This window comes from Oncorhynchus mykiss, chromosome 6, assembly GCF_057628025.1.
Source record: "Oncorhynchus mykiss isolate SJ-2025 chromosome 6, ASM5762802v1, whole genome shotgun sequence".
NCBI lineage: Eukaryota > Metazoa > Chordata > Actinopteri > Salmoniformes > Salmonidae > Oncorhynchus > Oncorhynchus mykiss.
Window position 1 is genome coordinate 9363837 of NC_143027.1, and position 21163 is coordinate 9384999.

At 46.3% G+C, this 21163-nt stretch overlaps 1 protein-coding gene across 20 annotated transcripts in view; it reads left to right on the forward strand.

The window, feature by feature from the left end:
* pdlim5a (PDZ and LIM domain 5a) overlaps window positions 1–21124 on the forward strand; it is a 128745-nt gene extending 107621 nt beyond the window's left edge. For 18 of the 20 annotated variants that reach the window (XM_036979372.2, XM_090236938.1, XM_090236942.1 and 15 more), the window contains 6 exons: window positions 2038–2150; window positions 11789–11993; window positions 14025–14205; window positions 15397–15517; window positions 17683–17798; window positions 18307–21124. In XM_036979372.2, coding sequence (XP_036835267.2) covers window positions 2038–2150; window positions 11789–11993; window positions 14025–14205; window positions 15397–15517; window positions 17683–17798; window positions 18307–18399 — 829 coding nt within the window. In that variant the 3' untranslated portion in view covers window positions 18400–21124. Of the gene's footprint in view, window positions 1–2034; window positions 2151–11788; window positions 11994–14024; window positions 14206–15396; window positions 15518–17682; window positions 17799–18306 lie in introns of all 20 variants that reach the window. The other 2 variants (XM_090236948.1, XM_090236950.1) reach the window with 1 other exon arrangement.
* The last annotated feature ends 39 nt before the right edge of the window (window positions 21125–21163 follow it).

Below are 21163 nucleotides of genomic sequence, written 5' to 3' on the forward strand. Positions count from 1 at the left end.
TATAGCCTCCACATTGACTCTGTACCGGTACCGCCCCTATATAGCCTCCACATTGACTCTGTACCGGTACCCCCTCTATATAGCCTCCACATTGACTCTGTACCGGTACCCCCTCTATATAGCCTCCACATTGACTCTGTACCGGTACCGCCTCTATATAGCCTCCACATTGACTCTGTACCGGTACCCCCTCTATATAGCCTCCACATTGACTCTGTACCGGTACCGCCTCTATATAGCCTCCACATTGACTCTGTACCGGTACCCCCTCTATATAGCCTCCACATTGGCTCTGTACCGGTACCCCCTCTATATAGCCTCCACATTGACTCTGTACCGGTACCGCCTCTATATAGCCTCCACATTGACTCTGTACCGGTACCCCCTCTATATAGCCTCCACATTGACTCTGTACCGGTACCCCCTCTATATAGCCTCCACATTGACTCTGTACCGGTACCCCCTCTATATAGCCTCCACATTGACTCTGTACCGGTACCCCCTCTATATAGCCTCCACATTGACTCTGTACCGGTACCGCCTCTATATAGCCTCCACATTGACTCTGTACCGGTACCCCCTCTATATAGCCTCGCTACTGTTATTTTACTTCTGCTATTTAATTATTTGCTACTGTAATTAAAAAACATTTACTTAACACTTATATTTTCTTAAAACGTCATTGTTTCTTAAGGGCTTGTAAGTAAGGATTTCACTGTAAGGTCTACTACACCTGTTGTATTCGGCGCATGTGACAAATAAAATTTGATTTGATTTGATGTTGATCTTCCCCCCAATCCTAACCTTAACCATTAGTGGGGGAAATGCTGATCTGACCCCAGATCAGCGTCTAGGGGAAACTTCACACTATACATTACAGTTCAGCTGTGCAGGGATCATTCCATGGTGGAGCTGGCTTCAGCGTTTCAATGAGGTGTGTCAGTACAGAGCCAGGGCAGCTGGTAACATACAGTAGCAGCTCCTTTGGTGTGATGCCAGCTCCATACACAAGTGCTGGGTCACCGTGGACAACCAACCTCCTCATCTCCGTAACCAAGGCGGCCGCTGTTGCCATAACACTCAGCTCCTCGGGGAGCCATAAGCAGACATGGTGGAGACAGACTAGAGATCCAGATTCAGCAACTTCAGCAGTTGGCATGGCACCACTGTACATCATGGCTGTAGTATTCAATGGGTCTTTTTTTGGGCCCACCCGAGTATCTGAGTTCCTCACACACAGCGACCCGTCATAGACGACTCATTTAAATGGTCATCAGGCAGAGTAGAGGCCTGCACAAGACATTAGGAGGTAAGAGATGTGTCTGCCCTCCGTCAGCACTCTGGTGTTCTTGGATGTGTCTTGACATGAAGTGGGAAACTCGTCTACTTCCGAGTGAACAAAATGTAGTATACTACAGTTATGGGCACTAAAACGTTTGTTTTTTCTGGTGACCAATTAACACTGAAAAACACCAGATAGAATTATGATGTTGGTGCTACTAGTAGGGTGAAGTTACCCCTAGATGCTGATCTTGGGTCAGTTTAACATTTTCCCCACGAATGCTTAATGTAAGGATTGGCAGAGAGGGAAACTGATCCTAGAGCTGTACATAGTGGAAACGTGATGTGTGTGAGCTGGTATGACTATTGTAGTACACGGCGAAGGACAGCTGTGACACACTGGTCTGGATACAAGTCTGTTGTTCTTGCAGTATTCACACAGAAGTTGGCCTGAGCCTCGGTTGCTTCTCTCCAACCTTTCTTTCTTCTCCCCGAGGGCTTAATACCTTTCGTTGTTTGTATTTGAAAATCCAACAGTTGTATTGGAAGAGGGTGACGGTCGGGGGCTTTGTGTGCCTGTGGGTGTTTGAGAGAGAAGCAGTAGAAGAATCAGTAAAAAACACAGCCCCTCTTCATTAGCGACGCATCTTACCTACAACAACATGGAGCCTTTCCAGACTCTGAAGTCAGGAGGACTTGGAGCTAGGTGTCAGACAGACTGGTATGACTAACCCTCTCTTTCATGTTTCCAAGCAGTGAGGAGGTGGAGGAGCCAGACACCAGTTCTCACATGTTGTCTGCAGTCAAGACCATGACCAAAGGACCTGCTGGCAGCCCCAGCAACTCCATCACCTTTACCACCACTCAGGGTAAACTGTGTGAGTGGGTGGGTGTGTATACTGTGTGAGTGGGTGTGTGTGTATACTGTGTGAGTGGGTGTGTGTGTGTAAACTGAGTGAGTGTGTGTATACTGTGTGTGTGTATACTGTGTGTGTGTGTATACTGCGTGTGTGTGTGTGTGTGTGTGTGTGTGTGTGTGTGTGTGTGTGTGTGTGTGTGTGTGTGTGTGTGTGTGTAAACTGGGTGAGTGTGTGTGTGTGTATACTGTGTGAGTGGGTGTGTGTGTATACTGTGTGAGTGGGTGTGTGTGTGTAAACTGAGTGAGTGTGTGTATACTGTGTGTGTGTGTGTATACTGTGTGTGTGTGTGTGTGTGTGTGTGTGTGTGTGTGTGTGTGTGTGTGTGTGTGTGTGTGTAAGCTGAGTGAGTGGGTGTGTGGGTGTAAACTGAGTGAGTGGGCATGTGTGTGTAAAGTGAGTGGGTGGGTGTGTGTGTGTGGGTGTGTGTGTGTGTGTAAACTGAGTGAGTGTGTGTTTGTATGTTTAAGCTGTGTGAGTGGGTGTGTGTGTGGGTGTATGTAAACTGAGTGAGTGTGTGTTTGTGTGTGTAAGCTGTGTGAGTGGGTGTGTGTGTGTGTGTAAACTGTGTGAGTGGGAGTGTGTGGTGTGTAAACTGTGTAAGTAGGCGTGTGTGTGTAAACTGAGTGAGTGGGTGTGTGTGTGTAAACTGAGTGAGTGGGTGTGTGTGTGTGTAAACTGTGTGAGTGGGTGTGTGTGGTGTGTAAACTGTGTAAGTAGGTGTGTGTGTGTAAACTGAGTGAGTGGGTGTGTGTGTGTAAACTGAGTGAGTGGATGCGTGTGTGTAAACTGAGTGAGTGGGTGTGTGTGTGTGTAAACTGAGTGAGTGGGAGTGTACTATTTGTGGACACACTTTTAAATGAGTGGATTCTGCTATTTCAGTAACACCCGTTGCTGAGAGGTTTATAAAATCAAGCACACAGCCATGCAATCTCCATAGACAAACATAGTAGAATGGCCTTACTGAAGAGCTCAGTGACTTTCAACATGGCACCATCATAGGATTCCACCTTTCCAACAAGTTAGTTCATCACATTTCTGCCCTGCTAGAGCAGAATCGTCTGTCCTTGTTTCAACACTCACTACCGAGTTCCAAACTACCGCATTCCAAACTACCGCGTTCCAAACTACCGCGTTCCAAACTACCGCATTCCAAACTACCGCGTTCCAAACTGGCTCTGGAAGGAACGTCAGCTCAAGAACGGTTCGTCCGGAGTTTCATGAAATGGGTTTCCATGGCCGAGCAGCCGCACACAAGCATAAGATCACTATGCGCAATGCCAAGCGTCGGCTGGAGTGGTGTTAAGCTCGTCGCTATTGAACTCTGAAGCAGTGGAAACGCGTTCTCTAGAGTGATAGATCACTCATCTGTGTTTGGTGAATGCCAGAAGAACGCTACCTGCCCCAATGCATAGTACCAACTGTAAAGTTGACCAAATAATGGTCAGGGGCTGTTTTTCATGGTTTCGGCTAGGCCCCTTAGTTCCAGTGAAGGGAAATCTTAACACTACAGCGTACAATGACATTCTAGATGATTCTGTGCTTTCAACTTTGTAGAAACAGTTTGAGGAAGGCCCTTTCCTGTTTCAGCATGTAAATGCCCCCATGCCCAAAGTGTGGTCCATACAGAAATTGTTTGTCGAGATCGGTGTTGGAAGAACTTGATTGCCATGCACAGAGCCCTGACCCCATCGAATACCTTTGGGATGAATTGGAACACCGACTGTGAGCCAGGCCTAATCGCCCAACATCAGTACTCGACCTCACTAATGCTCTTGTGGCTGAATGGAAGCAAGTACCCGCAGAAATTTTAGTGGAAAGCCTTCCCAGAAGAGTGGAGGCTGTTATAGCAGCAATGTTCCAACATCTAGTGGAAAGCCTTCCCAGAAGAGTAGAGGCTGTTATAGCAGCAAAGGAGGGACCAACTCCATATCAATGCCCATGATTTTGGAATGAGATGTTCGACGAGCAGGTGTCCACATACTTTTGGTCATGTAGTGTATGTTACTATGGAGGTATACTGTTTAGAGTAATTTCTCACATGCCAACCTGAAAGCACTGTAGCTTTAAAAAATTTTTTTATTTAACTTGGCAAGTCAGTTAAGAACAAATTCTTATTTATAATGACGGCCTACCCTGGCCAAACTCAGACGACTCTGGGCCGCCCTATGTGACTCCCACAGCCTGGAAGCAAACCAGGGTCTGTAGTGACGCCTCTAGCACTGAGACCCAGTGCCTTAGACGCTGAGCCACTCGGGAGCTACGGTACTCTATGTCACATCAAAAAGACATGGTATAATTCTGCTGTACCTGCCTATGTGGTGAAGAGGTCAATGGAATCCAGACGATGTGGAACAGAAGAAGGGCACACATTCAACAAATCTGATCTAACAAAGTGTATATTTGTCAAATCAGTCATGATTGATGTATTGTAACAGACCCACAATGTGGTTACTAAGGTCAGATATGGATATATTTGGTTGTTTTTGCTGCATAACATTTAGAAGTTGTCCCTTTTCACGTTTAGAAGAAGTGACTGCTAAATGCTAACTTCTGTTAGTATAAGGTGATAGCATAGCTAGCATACAGGAAATCGGTGGTGGTAGTCAAAGTTGTTTTAAAATGCAGTTGATTGGTTAAGATGGCATGAACATGTATTGGGGTTGACCTCCATACAAACATTACACTCCGATTTTTTACTCAACATAGTGTGGAATACACATACACTGAGTGTACAAAACATTAAGAACACCTGCTCTGTCCATCACATAGACTGACCAGTTGAATCAGGCAAGAAAGCCACTTCAATCAGTGCAGATGAAGGGGGAGGAGACAGGTGAAAGAATGATTTTTCAACCTTGAAACAATTGAAACATGGATTGAATATGTGTGCCATTCAAAGGGTGAATGGGCAAGACAAAATATTTAGGTGCCTTTGAATGGGGTATGGTAGTACGTGCCAGGCGCACCGGTTTGAGTGAGTCAAGAACTGCAACGCTGCTGGGTTTTTCACGCTCAACAGTTTCCCGTGTGTATCAAGAATGGTCCTCCACCCAAAGGACATCCAGCCAATTTACTGTGGGATGCTTTCGACACCTTATAGAGTCCATGCCCCGACGAATTGAGGCTATTCTGAGGGCGAAAGGGGGTGCAAGTCAATATTAGGAAGGTGTTCCTATTTTTTTGTATACTCAGTGTATATGTTATGGTAAATGTGTAAGAACTGTGACTCACAGGAGGTTGGTGGCACTTCAATTTGGAAGGACGGGCATGTGGTAATGACTGGAGCGGAATAAGCGGAAAGGTATTAACAACATCAAACACGTGGTTTCCGTGCTTTCAATGTGTTTGATTCTATTCCATTTGCTCCATTCCAGCCATTATTATGAGCCGTCCTCTCCTCAGCAGCCTCCCCTGCTTTGGATCTATAGATTTCTTGAGAAATGAATGGAATTATTGTTTTTACACATCTACTGCGACATACAGTACCAGTCAAAAGTTTGGACACACCTACTCATTAATGACGATTTTGGAGGGTACTACGGTGTTAAATGCTAAGCTTTATTCGATGAACAGCATTCTTACATAGGTATTCCTCTTGTCCAAATGGGTTAGGGCAGAGTGCAGTGTGATTGCAATTGTGTCTGTGGACCTATTGGGGCGGTAAGCAAATTGGAGTGGGTCTAGGGTGTCAGGTAGGGTGAAGGTGATATGATCCTTGACTAGTCTCTCAAAGCACTTCATGATGACGGAAGTGAGTGCTACGGGGCGATAGTCATTTAGCTCAGTTACCTTAGCTTTCTTGGGAACAGGAACCATGTTGGCCCTCTTGAAGCATGTGGGAACAGCAGAATGGGATAGGGATTGATTGAATATGTCCGTAAGCTCACCAGCCAGCTGGTCTAAGCATGCTCTGAGGACGAGGCTAGGGATGCCGTCTGGGCCGGCAGGCTAGCCAGGATTAACATGTTTAAATGTTTTACCCACGTTGGCTGCGGTGAAGGAGAACCCGCAGGTTTTGGTAGCGGGCCGTGTCAGTGGCACTGTATTGTCCTCAAAGCGAGCAAAGAAGTTGTTTAGTTTGTCTGGGAGCAAGACGTCGGTGTCCGCGACGGGGCTGGTTTTCTTTTTGTAATCCGTGATTGACTGTAGACCCTGCCACATACGTCTTGTGTCTGAGCCGTTGAATTGCGACTCTACTTTGTCTCTATACTGACGCTTAGCTTGTTTGATTGCCTTGCAGAGGGAATAGCTACACAGTTTGTATTCGGTCATGTTTCCAGTCGCCTTGTCATGATTAAAAGCAGTGGTTCGCGCTTTCAGTTTTGCACGAATGCTGCCATCAATCCTCGGTTTCTCGTTGGGGAAGGTTTTAACAGTCACTGTGGGTACAACATCACTGATGCACTTGCTAATAAACTTACTCACCGAATCAGTGTATACATCAATGTTGTTGTCTGAGGCTATCTTGAACATATCCCAGTTCACGTGATTGAAGCAATCTTGAAGTGTGGAATCAGATTGGTCGGACCAGTGTTGAACAGACCTGAGCACGGGCATTTCCTGTTTTAGTTAGTTTTAGTTTCTGTCTATAGGCTCGGAGCAACAAAATGGAGTCGTGGTCAGATTTGCCGAAAGGAGTGTTAGCGAGGGCTTTGTATGCTTCATGGATGGCAGAGTAGCAATGATCCAGAATGCTGCCAGCCCGGGTTGAGCATTCAATATGCTGATAAAATTTAGGGATCCTTGTTTTCAGATTAGCTTTGTTAAAAGCCCCAGCTACAATAAATGCAGCCTCAGGATATGTGGTTTCGAGTTTTCATGGAGTCCAATGAAGTCTTTTCAGGGCCATCGAGGTGTCTGCTTGGGGGGAAATACACGGCTGTGAATATAGAGCGGTCTCTTGGTAGGTAATGCGGTCGGCATTTGATTGTAAGGAATTCTAGGTCAGCTGAACAAAAGGACTTGAGTTCCTGTATGTTGTTATGATCACACCACGACTCGTTAATCACAATGCATGCACCCCCGCCCTTCTTCTTACCAGAGAGATGTTTGTTTCTGTCGGCGCGATGCGTGAAGAAACCGGGTGGCTGTACCGACTCTGATAACGTATCCAGAGTGAGCCATGTTTCCGTGAAACAGAGAATGTTACAATCTCTGATGTCTCTCTGGAAGGCAACCCTTGCTCGAATTTTGTCTACCTTGTTGTCAAGAGACTGGACATTGGCGAGTAGTACACTCGGGAGTGGTAAGTGATGTGCCCGTCTACGGGGCCTGACCAGAAGACCCTTCCGTCTGCCCCTTCTGCAGCGCCGTTGTTTTGGTTCGCCTACTGGGATCCAATCCATTGTCCTGGGTGGTGGTCCAAACAGAGGATCCGCTTCAGAAAAGTCATATTCCTGGTCATAATGTTGGTAAGTTGACGTTGCTCTTATATCCAATAGTTCCTCTCGGCTGTATGTAATAAGACTTAAGATTTCCTGGGGTAACAGCGTAAGAAATAAGAAATAAATAAACAAAATACTGCATAGTTTCTTAAGAATGCGAAGCGAGACGACCATCTCTGACGGCGCCATGTTGAAGACGGAGACACTGGTGGTGACACTGTCTGTGATTTATTTAGAATTCAAGGCACACTTAACCAGCATGGCTAACACAGAATTCTGCAGCGATATACCATCCCATCTGGTTTGCGCTTAGTGGGACTATCATTTGTTTTTCAACAGGACAATGACCCAACACACCTCCAGGCTGTGTAAGGGATATTTGACCAAGAAGGAGAGTGATGGAGTGCTGCATCAGATAACCTGGCCTCCACAATCACCCGACCTCAACCCAATTGAGATGGTTTGGGATGAGTTGGACCGCAGAGTGAAGGAAAAGCAGCCAACAAGTGCTCAGTATATGTGGGAACTCCTTCAAGACTTTTGGAAAAGCATTCCAGGTGAAGCTGGTTGAGAGAATGCCAAGAATGCGCAAAGCCGTCATTGAGGCAAAGGGTGGCTACTTTGAAGAATCTAAAATCTAAAATATATTTTACATTTTTTAAACACTTTTTTGGTTACTACATTATTCCATATGTGTTATTTCATAGTTTTGATGTCTTCACTATTATTCTACATTGTACAAAATAGAAAAAATAAATATAAACCCTGGAATGAGTAGGTGTGTCCAATCTTTTGACTGGTGCTGTATATATATTGCTGTATATATATTTTTGTATCTTTAATATACATAGAGTAAAGCATCCACTTCCAACAGTGGATGCCTGTATGTACGAATGTATATATTTGTTTTCAGAACAAGGTGCATGAAGCTCCTCTCGTAGTGGAATTATTGGCATGCACATTAAACTGAAAATAGTTTAAAAATAAACTCACGATTAGGACATAAATTGAATTAAATCTGGTGTGTTAGATATTTTGATTGACTCATATAGTTTTATCCTTTTACAGAAATGTTTGGTTTGAAATCTTATAGTGTGTAATGGTGATTTACTGAGGCTGAAGTGAATTCTGTTGCGGTCTGTTAGTGAGAAAAGAGTGTTATTTTCCATGGGCTAAGCGTGACATATTTTTCCATTAATCCCATTAAAGCCAGGCTTGCTGGCCGCTTTGCCTTTTCTCCTCTGTTGAAGATGTATACCCTCCACTCCATAAGAAAAAAATATATTTTCTGAGGGAGCTGTGAATAAAGGTTAGAGCACCAGACCAACTCTATCCCCAGCCCCAGACCAACTCTATCCCCAGCCCCAGACCAACTCTATCCCCAGCCCCAGACCAACCCTATCCCCAGACCAACTCTATCCCCAGCCCCAGACCAAGTCTATCCCCAGCCCCAGACCAACCCTATCCCCAGACCCAGACCAACCCTATCCCCAGACCAACTCTATCCCCAGCCCCAGACCAAGTATATCCCCAGCCCCAGACCAACCCTATCCTCAGACCAACCCTATCCCCAGACCAACTCTATCCCCAGCCCCAGCCCAACTCTATCCCCAGCCCCAGACCAACTCTATCCCCAGCCCCAGACCAACTCTATCCCCAGCCCCAGACCAACCCTATCCCCAGACCAACTCTATCCCCAGACCAGCTCTATCCCCAGTCCAACCCTATCCCCAGACCAACTCTATCCCAGACCAACCCTATCCCCAGCCCCAGACCAACTCTATCCCCAGCCCCAGACCAACTCTATCCCCAGCCCCAGACCAACCCTATCCCCAGACCAACTCCATCCCCAGACCAGCTCTATCCCCAGTCCAACCCTATCCCCCGCCCAACTCTATCCCCAGACCAACTCTATCCCCAGACCAACTCTATCCCCAGTCCAACCCTATCCCCAGACCAACCCTATCCCCAGTCCAACTCTATCCCCAGCCCCAGTCCCAGACCCAACCCAACCCTATCCCAAGCCCCAGTCCAACTCTATCCCCAGCCCCAGACCCAGACCAACTCTATCCCCAGCCCCAGACCAACTCTATCCCCAGCCCCAGCCCAACTCTATCCCCAGCCCCAGCCCAACTCTATCCCCAGCCCCGGCCCAACTCTATCCCCAGCCCCAGCCCAACTCTATCCCCAGCCCCAGCCCAACTCTATCCCCAGCCCCAGACCAACTCTATCCCCAGTCCCAGCCCAACTCTATCCCCAGTCCCAGCCCCAGACCAACTCTATCCCCAGTCCCAGCCCCAGTCCAACTCTATCCCCAGCCCAACTCTATCCCCAGCCCAACTCTATCCCCAGCCCCAGTCCAAATCTATCCCCATCCCCAGACCCAGACTAACCCTATCCCCAGTCCAACTCTATCCCAAGCCCCAGTCCAACTCTATCCCCAGACCCAGACCAACCCTATCCCCAGCCCCAGACCCAGACCAACTCTATCCCCAGCCCAACTCTATCCCCAGCCCCAGTCCAACCCTATCCCCAGCCCCAGCCCAACTCTAGCCCCAGCCCCAGCCCAACTCTATCCCCAGCCCCAGTCCAACTCTATCCCCAGTCCCAGCCCAACTCTATCCCCAGTCCCAGCCCCAGACCAACTCTATCCCCAGCCCAACTCTATCCCTAGCCCCAGCCCAACTCTATCCCCAGCCCAACTCTATCCCCAGCCCCAGTCCAAATCTATCCCCAGCCCCAGACCAACCCTATCCCCAGCCTAACTCTATCCCCAGCCCCAGTCCAACTCTATCCCCAGAACCAGACCAACCCTATCCCCAGCCCCAGACCCAGACCAACTCTATCCCCAGCCCAACTCTATCCCCAGCCCCAGCCCAACTCAATCCCCAGCCCCAGACCAACTCTATCCCCAGCCCCAGACCAACTCTATCCCCAGTCCCAGCCCAACTCTATCCCCAGTCCCAGCCCCAGACCAACTCTATCCCCAGCCCAACTCTATCCCTAGCCCCAGCCCAACTCTATCCCCAGCCCAACTCTATCCCCAGCCCCAGTCCAACTCTATCCCCAGACCCAGACCAACCCTATCCCCAGCCCCAGTCCAACTCTATCCCCAGCCCCAGCCCAACTCTATCCTCAGCCCAACTCTATCCCCAGACCCAGACCAACTCTATCCCCAGTCCAACTCTATCCCCAGCCCCAGCCCAACTCTATCCCCAGACCCAGACCAACTCTGTCCCCAGCCCAACTCTATCCCCAGTCCCAGCCCAACTCTACCCCCAGACCCAGACCAACTCTATCCCCAGCCCAACTCTATTCCCAGCCCCAGACCAACTCTATCCTCAGCCCCAGCCCAACACTATCCCCAGACCCAGACCAACTCTATCCTCAGCCCCAGTCTATCCTCAGCCCCACTCTAGCCTCAGCCCCAGTCTATCCCCAGCCCAAGGTTTTACATGAACACTATGCTGCTTCGGACCTGTGCCAATAAAGGCCTAGTTCACACAGTAATCCAGCAAGCACTGTGCCACTAGAGTTGTCTAGTCCTGAAGAACTACTGACTTACAGGCTCTCTCTTTCACTAATGTGTTTTGACATGACAAAGAAGGTCACTGTTGTCCGACTTGCACGTATGGCCCGTGACTTTGATCGATTGCTGCTGTGACGTTCATTTCAATACCCCTGATTAGTCTGCCTGTTGCGATGTCTGCAAGGTCTGACCGCTTTCGATCGACCTCCGATCCCAGCTGCATTTGCAACACTGTTCCATTTCTGGAGCCCCAAAGTGGGATCAAAGGGGAGCTTGTTAGGCCAGGTGTTCCAGCGAGCTGTTGGAATGTCTTGCTGCTTGAAACAATTGATTCTGTGTTTTGCTCACTGGTGCTGTTGGTTTACCTCCATGATCCGGCCAGCTGCCTAGACCAGGTCACTTGGTCACAGAGGTCAGCTCAGAGGTCAACTCAGAGAATAACACAAAACAAAAAGACACCTGGAACACAAAGACCTAGAAGTGCAGGGATGCATGCGTGTGCGCATACTCATCCACACACTCACACACTTCCTCCCCCAAGTCTCCCAACATGTTTATGTTCATGATTCATCATTCATCATGTCTGAACTCTATCTGAGCTGTGTCTGAACTCTGTGTAGATTGTGTTGAAATGAATGAGTGCGTATACTTACCACCCGCTTGTCATTCTGTAGGTTCAGGTTTCCCTAAACCAGGCCTTCAGACATGTTTTGGGGTGAGGGGGAACGGCACCACCAATGTTCTCCCTAAGGGCCCTGTCCCAGAGAGGCCGGCCCCCCAGCCCCATCCCAAAGACCAGGACACTCTGGTGCAGATGGCCGAACACATTCCTGCAGGGACACGCACACCCATGTGTGGCCACTGCAACATGGACATCAGGTGAGAGAGAGAGGAGAGAGAGAGGGGGAGAGAGAGAAACATGGAGAGAAAGAGAGCGAGAGAGAGAGAAAGAGAGCGAGAGAGAGTGAGAGGGGGGAGAGAGAAACATGGAGAGAAAGAGAGAGAGAAAGAGAGCGAGAGAAAGAGAGCGAGAGAAAAGAGAGAAAGAGAGAGAGAAGTGAGAGAGAGAGAGAAAGAGAGCGAGAGAGAGAGAGTGTTAGAGATGGGGAATATGGACAAAAGTCTGTATCACAATTGACCAGTTACTTATTTATACTAATCTTAAAACTATTACTACTTATTTTAATGTTGTGGCTATCAGTTGTTCTGTTAGCAATAGCCTATTAGCAGACTTCTTTCATTGCGAACATAACATTCTTCTAGTAAATGCAAATTATATTTTTTTTAGTAGAATGCCCTCGATAAATTATTGGTTCGGTCGGTATTGATCATTTGTAGGTTATCCCACCTCTAGTTTGTTTGTTGGGGACCATACAGCACAGGACAGAGTTGGAGCCTGAGGGAAATGCCTTTTGAAAGACATTTCAATAGAATTACAATATTCAACTAAACATAATATGATCACTTATATAAATCCAAAATATGAATGAAAATAGTACACAGCACACACCTCTCTCTCGCTCCCTCTCTCTCTCTCTCTCTCCCTTTTGCTATCCTTCTCGCTCTTTTTCTTTCTCTGTTCTCTCTCTCTCTCTCTCGCTGTCTTTCTCTCTCTTTCTCTCACTCCATTTCTCTCTCCCACGCCCACTCTCTCTCTCTTTCGATCTCCTCCTCCATCCCTTTCCCTCCCTCCCTCCCTCCCTCCCTCCCTCCCTCCCTCCCTCCCTCCCTCCCTCCTTCCTTCCTTCCTTCCTTCCTTCCTTCCTTCCTTCCTTCCCTCCCTCCCTCCCTCCCTCCTTCCCTCCCTCCCTCCCTCCCTCCCTCCCTCCCTCCCTCCCTCCCTCCCTCCCTCCCTCCCTCCCTCCCTCCCTCCCTCCAGTGATGGTATCTTGTTCATTCTTTAATTTGCCCAGAGTTAGGACTGTTGAATAGAACATGAGAGTCCGTGGCGGAGGAGGAGAACACACTGCCTGCGTCCCAAATGGCACTGTTTTCCCTATGTAGTGCACTACTTTTGACCACGACCCATAGGGAAAAACCGTAGGGCTCTGGTCAAAAGTAGTGCACTACACAGGGAATAGGGTGCCATTTGGGATTCAGACAGTGGTTCTCTCCTCATCTTAATTACAGTTCATGGCTCTCAGCAGCCTGTTATTGGCCGGTAGCTAAGACTATCTCCTCTGGTGTTGGCTTACATTGCGCCCCGAGGATAGGGTAGCAGATCCCGCTCCTGCCTAAAGAGTGTCGGTTACGACACAGTTTAGAGTGACCATTGTGTGCATTAAATATCCCCCAGTTGTTTTCCCATATAAGCTAATCATCCTATTTGCAGATGAATAGGCTTTGTTGACATTACAGTGGCTAAATGTACTGCTGTCCAAACAGTGATGGTTATGGCTAAATGTACTGCTGTCCAAACAGTGATGGTTAAGGAAAATAAGGGTTAGAGTTAAACTGGGAGTATGATAGAAAATGCTGCTTCAGATGCTAATGTGAAAGTTTCATTGTATTTAGTTGAACTTAGTTAATCTTAAAGGGGAGTAATTTGTATTTAATTTAACTTAATCAATCTTAAAGGGGAGTAATTTGTATTTAATTTAACTTAATCAATCTTAAAGGGGAGTCATTTGTATTTAATTTAACTTAATCAATCTTAAAGGGGAGTAATTTGTATTTAATTGAACTTAATTCATCTTAAAGGGGAGTAATTTGTATTTAATTTAACTTAATCAATCTTAAAGGGGAGTAATTTGCTTAGGACCTTTTCTTCTTATAGTTTTTACTCCAAAACTACGAACCTTTCGGCTTTCACATACAGTATGTAGACACTGGTATGATGCTGAATATAATGCCTATGAGGTATACAATCATGCTCCTTTAAACTGAATGAAACCCGTTTTCTTCCTCCAGAGGCCCATTCCTGGTGGCCATGGGAAAGTCCTGGCACCCCGAGGAGTTTAACTGCGCCCACTGCCGGACCTCCCTGGCAGACATTGGCTTCGTGGAGGAGCAAGGCTCGGTCTACTGTGAACACTGCTACGAGGACTTCTTCGCACCTTCCTGTAGCCGCTGTCAGATGAAGATCCTGGGGGTAAGTCCTGAGGGGTATCCTACGAAGCAAGCTAGATCTACTCAGGGTTTTCTACCGCTAACCAGCTTTGGTTAGCGTCACAGTCTTTCCTGACCGCGTCACCTGACCAGGAAAAACTCAGGTTCTTTATCAAGGGCTGTCAATCATTCTGTGACCCTCTGTTTTGACTGGATTGAAATGCTGACGTGAAAAGGACAGAGCGGCTTTGAGGAAACATGGGAGTGACAATTCACGACTGGGCACTAAGAGGCCTCCTTTTCCCCTGTCACACGTTCACCCTCTTTCAACCCTTTATTTCTTCATACTCTTTTTTTATTTCTCACCCTTTCTAACCAGCTTACCTCTGTCTTTAACCCATTTTCTCACTCTCATTCTTAATCCCTCCGTATTCCTCTCCCTCCTTCATTCCAGCATTAGTCTATCCCCCTATGACCTCCCCAGTTCTCACAGCTGAATGGTGGGAAATCAGTGTGTGTGTTAAGCTCTGTCATGCGCTGCAGAGAAGAAAGGAGAACTGGAGAAAAGCTCTACGATCAGATGTGTAAAAATTAGCACCCGGCGGCCTGGCATTTAGCACCTGGCGGCCTGGCATTTAGCACCCGGCGGCCTGGCATTTAGCACCCAGCGGCCTGGCATTTAGCACCCGGTGGCCTGGTCATCAGCACCTGGCAGCCTGGCCATCAGCACCCGGCAGCCTGGCCATCACCACCTGGCAGCCTGGCTATCAGCACCAGGCAGCCTGGCCATCACCACCTGGCAGCCTGGCCATCACCACCCGGCAGCCTGGCTATCAGCACCAGGCAGCCTGGCCATCAGCACCCGGCGGCCTGGCCATCAGCACCAGGCAGCCTGGCAATTAGCACCCGGCAGTTAGACATCACCACCTGGCAGCCTGGCTATCAGCACCAGGCAGCCTGGCAATTAGCACCCGGCAGTTAGACAATTAGCTCCCAGAAGCCTTGCAATTAGCACCTGGCAGCCTGGCAATTAGCACCCGGTAGCCTGGCCATAAGTACCTGGCAGCCTGGCCTTCCTATAGATCAGTAGAAGTGCTGGATAGGGAAAGGTCAATTAGACGGGAGGGTAGATGGTTGAATATTCACACACACGCATGCAGCTTTGTCACTGACAAGGCTCTGTAATGATGAGCTGGACTTACTGGATTAGTAATTGTCTGTGGTTTCCTTGCAGGAAGTGATCAATGCCCTGAAACAGACCTGGCACATCCATTGTTTCCTGTGTGCATCGTGCCAGCAGCCCATTAGGAACAACACCTTTCACCTGGAGGATGGAGAGCCCTACTGTGAAAGAGGTGAACACACATAGACTGTGTCTCAATTATCTGTCCTTCCTCCCACTTCCCTTCCGTGTTCAAGGTGTGTGTGAAGTAGTGAACAAGTGTACTCTTCAGGAATAAGGAAATATTATTGGGACGCACACAGGCTGACTGATTGTTCAGTTTTACAAGTAGTCTAGAGTGCAGGAGTGGTCTAGAGTTCAGTAGTAATCTAGTGTTCAGTAGTAGTCTAGTGTTCAGTAGTAGTCTAGAGTTTAGTAGTAGTCTGAGTTTAGTAGTAGTCTAGAGTTCAGGGGTGGTCTAGAGTTCAGGTGTGGTCTAGAGTTCAGTAGTAGTCTGAGTTCAGGAGTAGTCTAGAGTTCAGTAGTAGTCTTGAGTTCAGGGGTAGTCTGAGTTCAGTAGTAGTCTGAGTTCAGGAGTAGTCTAGAGTTCAGGGGTGGTCTAGAGTGCAGGAGTGGTCTAGAGTTCAGTAGTAGTCTGAGTTCAGGAGTAGTCAAAACTACTACTGAACTCTAGAGTTCAGGGGTGGTCTAGAGTTCAGGTGTGGTCTAGAGTTCAGTAGTAGTCTGAGTTCAGGAGTAGTCTAGAATTCAGGGGTAGTCTGAGTTCAGTAGTAGTCTGAGTTCAGGAGTAGTCTGAGTTCAGTAGTAGTCTGAGTTCAGTAGTAGTCTGAGTTCAGTAGTAGTCTGAGTTCAGGAGTAGTCTGAGTTCAGTAGTAGTCTGAGTTCAGTAGTAGTCTGAGTTCAGGAGTAGTCTTGAGTTCAGTAGTAGTCTGAGTTCAGTAGTAGTCTGAGTTCAGTAGTAGTCTGAGTTCAGGAGTAGTCTGAGTTCAGGAGTAGTCTGAGTTCAGTAGTAGTCTGAGTTTAGGAGTAGCCTAGAGTTCATGAGTAGTCTAGAATTCAGGGGTAGTCTGAGTTCAGTAGTAGTCTGAGTTCAGGAGTAGTCTAGAGTTCAGGAGTAGTCTAGAATTGAGGAGTAGTCTAGAATTCAGGAGTAGTCTAGAGTTCAGGAGTAGTCTAGAGTTCAGGAGTAGTCTGAGTTCAGGAGTAGTCTAGAGTTCAGGAGTACTCTAGAATTCAGGAGTAGTCTAGAATTCAGGAGTAGTCTAGAGTTCAGGAGTAGTCTAGAGTTCAGGAGTAGTCTAGAGTTCAGGAGTAGTCTAGAGTTCAGGAGTAGTCTGTTCAGTAGTAGTCTGAGTTCAGTAGTAGTCTGAGTTCAGGAGTAGTCTGAGTTCAGGAGTAGTCTGAGTTCAGTAGTAGTCTGAGTTTAGGAGTAGCCTAGAGTTTAGGAGTAGCCTAGAGTTCATGAGTAGTCTAGAATTCAGGGGTAGTCTGAGTTCAGTAGTAGTCTGAGTTCAGGAGTAGTCTAGAGTTCAGGAGTAATTCAGGAGTAGTCTAGAGTTCAGGAGTAGTCTAGAGTTCATGAGTAGTCTGAGTTCAGGAGTAGTCTAGAGTTCAGGAGTAGTCTAGAATTGAGGAGTAGTCTAGAATTCAGGAGTAGTCTAGAGTTCAGGAGTAGTCTAGAATTCAGGAGTAGTCTGAGTTCAGGAGTAGTCTAGAGTTCATGAGTAGTCTAGAGTTCAGGAGTAGTCTAGAATTCAGGAGTAGTCTAGAGTTCAGGAGTAGTCTAGAGTTCAGGAGTAGTCTAGAGTTCAGGAGTAGTCTGAGTTCAGGAGTAGTCTAGAGTTCAGGGGTAGTCTGAGTTCAGGAGTAGTCTAGAGTTCAGGAGTAGTCTAGAATTCAGGAGTAGTCTAGAATTCAGGAGTAGTCTAGAGTTCAGGAGTAGTCTAGAGTTCAGGAGTAGTCTGAGTTCAGGAGTAGTCTAGAGTTCAGGAGTAGTCTAGAATTCAGGAGTAGTCTAGAGTTCAGGAGTAGTCTAGAGTTCAGGAGTGGTCTAGAGTTCAGGAGTAGTCTAGAGTTCAGGAGTAGTCTAGAGTTCAGGAGTAGTCTAGAATTCAGGAGTAGTCTAGAGTTCAGGAGTAGTCTAGAGTTCAGGAGTAGTCTAGAGTTCAGGAGTAGTCTAGAGTTCAGGAGTAGTCTAGAGTTCAGAAGTAGTCTAGATTTCAGGAGTAGTCTAGAGTTCAGGAGTAGTCTAGAGTTCAGGAGTAGTCTAGAGTTCAGGAGTAGTCTAGAGTTCAGGAGTAGTCTGAGTTTAATTCTTAACTCTTCTCTTTCTTTCAGACTATTACTCCCTTTTTGGTACCGGTTGCCATGGTTGCGAGTTCCCCATAGAGGCAGGGGACAAGTTCTTGGAGGCTTTGGGCTTCACCTGGCATGACACCTGTTTTGTGTGTGTGGTACGTTAGACCTTGCAGTGTATGTGTGTTGCTGTGTGGCTCAGTTGGTCGAGCATGGTGTGAGTTTGATTCTCAGTGGGGCCACCCATACGAAAATGTATGCATGCACTACTGTAAATCGCTTTGGATAAAAAGTGCCTGCTAAATGGCATATAGTTATTATATGTATTTTCAAACTGGGTGGTTCGAGCCCTGAATGCTGATTGGCTGGCAGCCGTGGTATATCAGACCGTATACCACAGGTATGACAAAACATTTATTTGTACTGCTCTAATTACGTTGGTAACCCGTTTATAATAGCAATAAGGCTCCTCGGGAGTTTGTGGTATATGGCCAATATACCACGGCTAAGAGCTGAATCCAGTAACTCCGCATTGTGTTGTGCATAAGAACGGCCCTTAGCCGTGGTATATTGGCCATATACCACACCCCCTCTGGCCTTATTGCTTAATTATATGCACGTGTATCTGTGTCTGTATCTGTATCTGTCTCTATGTCTGTGTTCCAGATCTGCTGCACCACTCTGGAAGGTCAAGCCTTCTTCTCCAAAATGGACAAGCCTCTGTGCAGGAAACATGCACATAGTGTGGTGAAAATCTGAGCAAGGACAGGAGCAGATGACGAGAGGAGAGCTGGAGGAAGAAGGAGCAGATGGCGAGAGGAGAGCTGGAGGAAGAAGGAGCAGATGGCGAGAGGAGAGCTGGAGGAAGAAGGAGCAGATGGCGAGAGGAGAGCTGGAGGAAGCAGGCTTGGCTAGACGGGGAACTTATGTTATGACTGTTGATGGTATTTGGATTATCCCCAGAACTAAACACCTCAGTCAGGGAAAGTCCAGAAGATCAGAGGGATCTCCATGGATACATCCCAAACGGTACCCTATTCCCTAGGTAGTGCACTACTCTTGACCAGAGCATGGTTGTATCCATGGAGATCACTCTGATCTTCTGGACTTTATCTAACTGAGGTGTTTAGTTCTGGCGATGAGGTGTTGTTTCCTGCTGTGTGTCAAGTATGATAGGGAATATGTAGTCATAATAATCATATGTTGGGTGCTTATATTCCTATTTCTATTGTTTATAAATCTATCCATGTATACTCACCCCCCCCTTCATAGGAGTATTGTGCCATTCTACCATTCTTCTGTATGCTGTAATGAGCAAGATGCCTCTGGTAATGAGACTAGACTAAAACGATACGTTTGTTTTGTTTTGAACGGCCAGAATCAACGATGTGTATATTTGACATGTACATCTCAAAGAATACAGAGTTTTGAAAAGCGGTAGAGGGGATATCGTTAAAGCTAAACCATGCTCATGCCCATGGTGCATTCAACTGTTAGAATTGGTCCCAGTTGAAAAAATAAATACATGGAATTTTCCTCCCCCCCCAAAAAAACATCTGCTTTTAGATGTGGTGGTTTGACTGTTTGATATCATTTCTACCAACGTGATAGAATCTACATTCAACTTATTGTATTACCGTTTCCAAAAGCCAAGTTGTTGTTGTTGTAGGCTACCCATCATACTGTACATGAAGGGATTTGAGAAATAATGATTGTAAAAGAAGTATATTTTTGAGGGGCTGTTTGTAGCCTGAGTTCCAGTCTGTTTCTGCTATCATGCCAACTCCTTGTAACTCATTGTCATGTCATGTCTCCCTTGACAATATAATTGGCAAGAGCAAAAAAAAAACAGGCTAGCTGTTTCATTGCCCTCGGAAAATGGCTACACTGAGAGGATGAGAGAGAACTGAAGAGTGAGGGGACAAATCAAGACATTTATCTTAGTCTGTTTTTCCCTGAAGTCTCTTGCAGTGGAGGCTGCTGGGGGGGAGGACGGCTCATAATAATGTCTGGAACGGAGTGAATGGAATGGAATCAAACACATGGAAACCACGGAAACCACGTGTTTGATGTTGTTATTACCTTTCCACCTATTCCGCTCCAGCTATTACCACGAGCCCATCCTCATCCAATTAAAGTGCCACCAACCTCCTGTGGCCTCTTGGTATTAATCTAACTTCACTATCACTCCGTCTCAACATAATTAATAATTTAATCTTGTTGTTGTTGATATGGATGAACGGTACAGAGGACAAGGAGTAAACCAAGTCACATAAACCAAGTCATTCTATGGTGATTAAAAAAAAACAAAGTTTATTTAGCTCTTGATTTATTATATATCTTCTATTTCACAGTTTGCTGTTATTAAAATGTCAGTCCAAAAGGTTATAGTAAGGTCTTGGTCCATACTGTAATTCTCACATCCTGAAATCCTGTCATTGGTAATGGAGTGTAACAACCCCCTTCTCTTTTGACCTCAGCGGTCTCAATTAGCATTGGATTGAACTGTATGGCCTGTCATATGGCATACGTCACTGTTACATGAATGACTTAGCACCGCACATCTTCTAACACTGGTTCTCACAGGGTTTAACGTTCACATCGAGTGGCCTGTGTCGTGGATACTGGCAGACACAACCTACTGTAGGCTACCGGAGTCGGCATGTGTTAAAACCCAACCCGCTGCCTTTCTGCCTCGCCATCCGTACTTCATTTCCTGTCTGTTCTTCACTAGTCTATCTCAATCAAATTATTTAAAAAAATGAACTAAGGTAACTAAAAAATAAGGTAAATAACATTCTAATTAGGTTGTTACCCTTTTTGTGAAAATCACATGAGGAGGATTACTGGTCCTGTCTTTGCAAATCCTATTGGTTATCTTAACATATCAATTAAGACCATATATTTTAATTAGATTGATGTGAAAATATTCCTGTAAAAGCATATTTAAAGGTGCAATACGCACCTTTAAATATGCAATTCCTGGTTGCAAAAATGATAATAGTTCACCTATGTGACAAAACAAGGTATCATAGTGTAGCGAGTCATTGTACCATCTAAACTGCTGTGAAATATATTTTCTATCACCAAACAGAGTGTATTTTCTGCTGTTTGAAGCTGGTGTACAAAACTGAAAGTCAAAGAAGCAAAAAAAAAAAAAACATAAGAATGGTAAGCATAGAAATAGCGCACATAGAAAACATCCAACGCTTCTTAGACTTGTTTTCAATGAGAATGACAGATCTATAACTCACATGTCTTTGTGAATTTGGTTGGGTTGCCCCCCCAAAAAGGACATAATGCATCTTTAAAAGCATAGTGTAGTGGAATCATCTTCCTGTTCATTGTTTTAACAAGAGTCATGTAATCACCACCATGGCCTTCAATGGGTTGTATGTATGTCTTCTGAATAAAGAGAACCACATAATTCAATGCATAATGATGTAATCTAAATGAAAAAAATAAACCCCCCCCTGAAATTTGACTCAGTCATTTGTATTTTTCAATCTGAGATCCACATTTC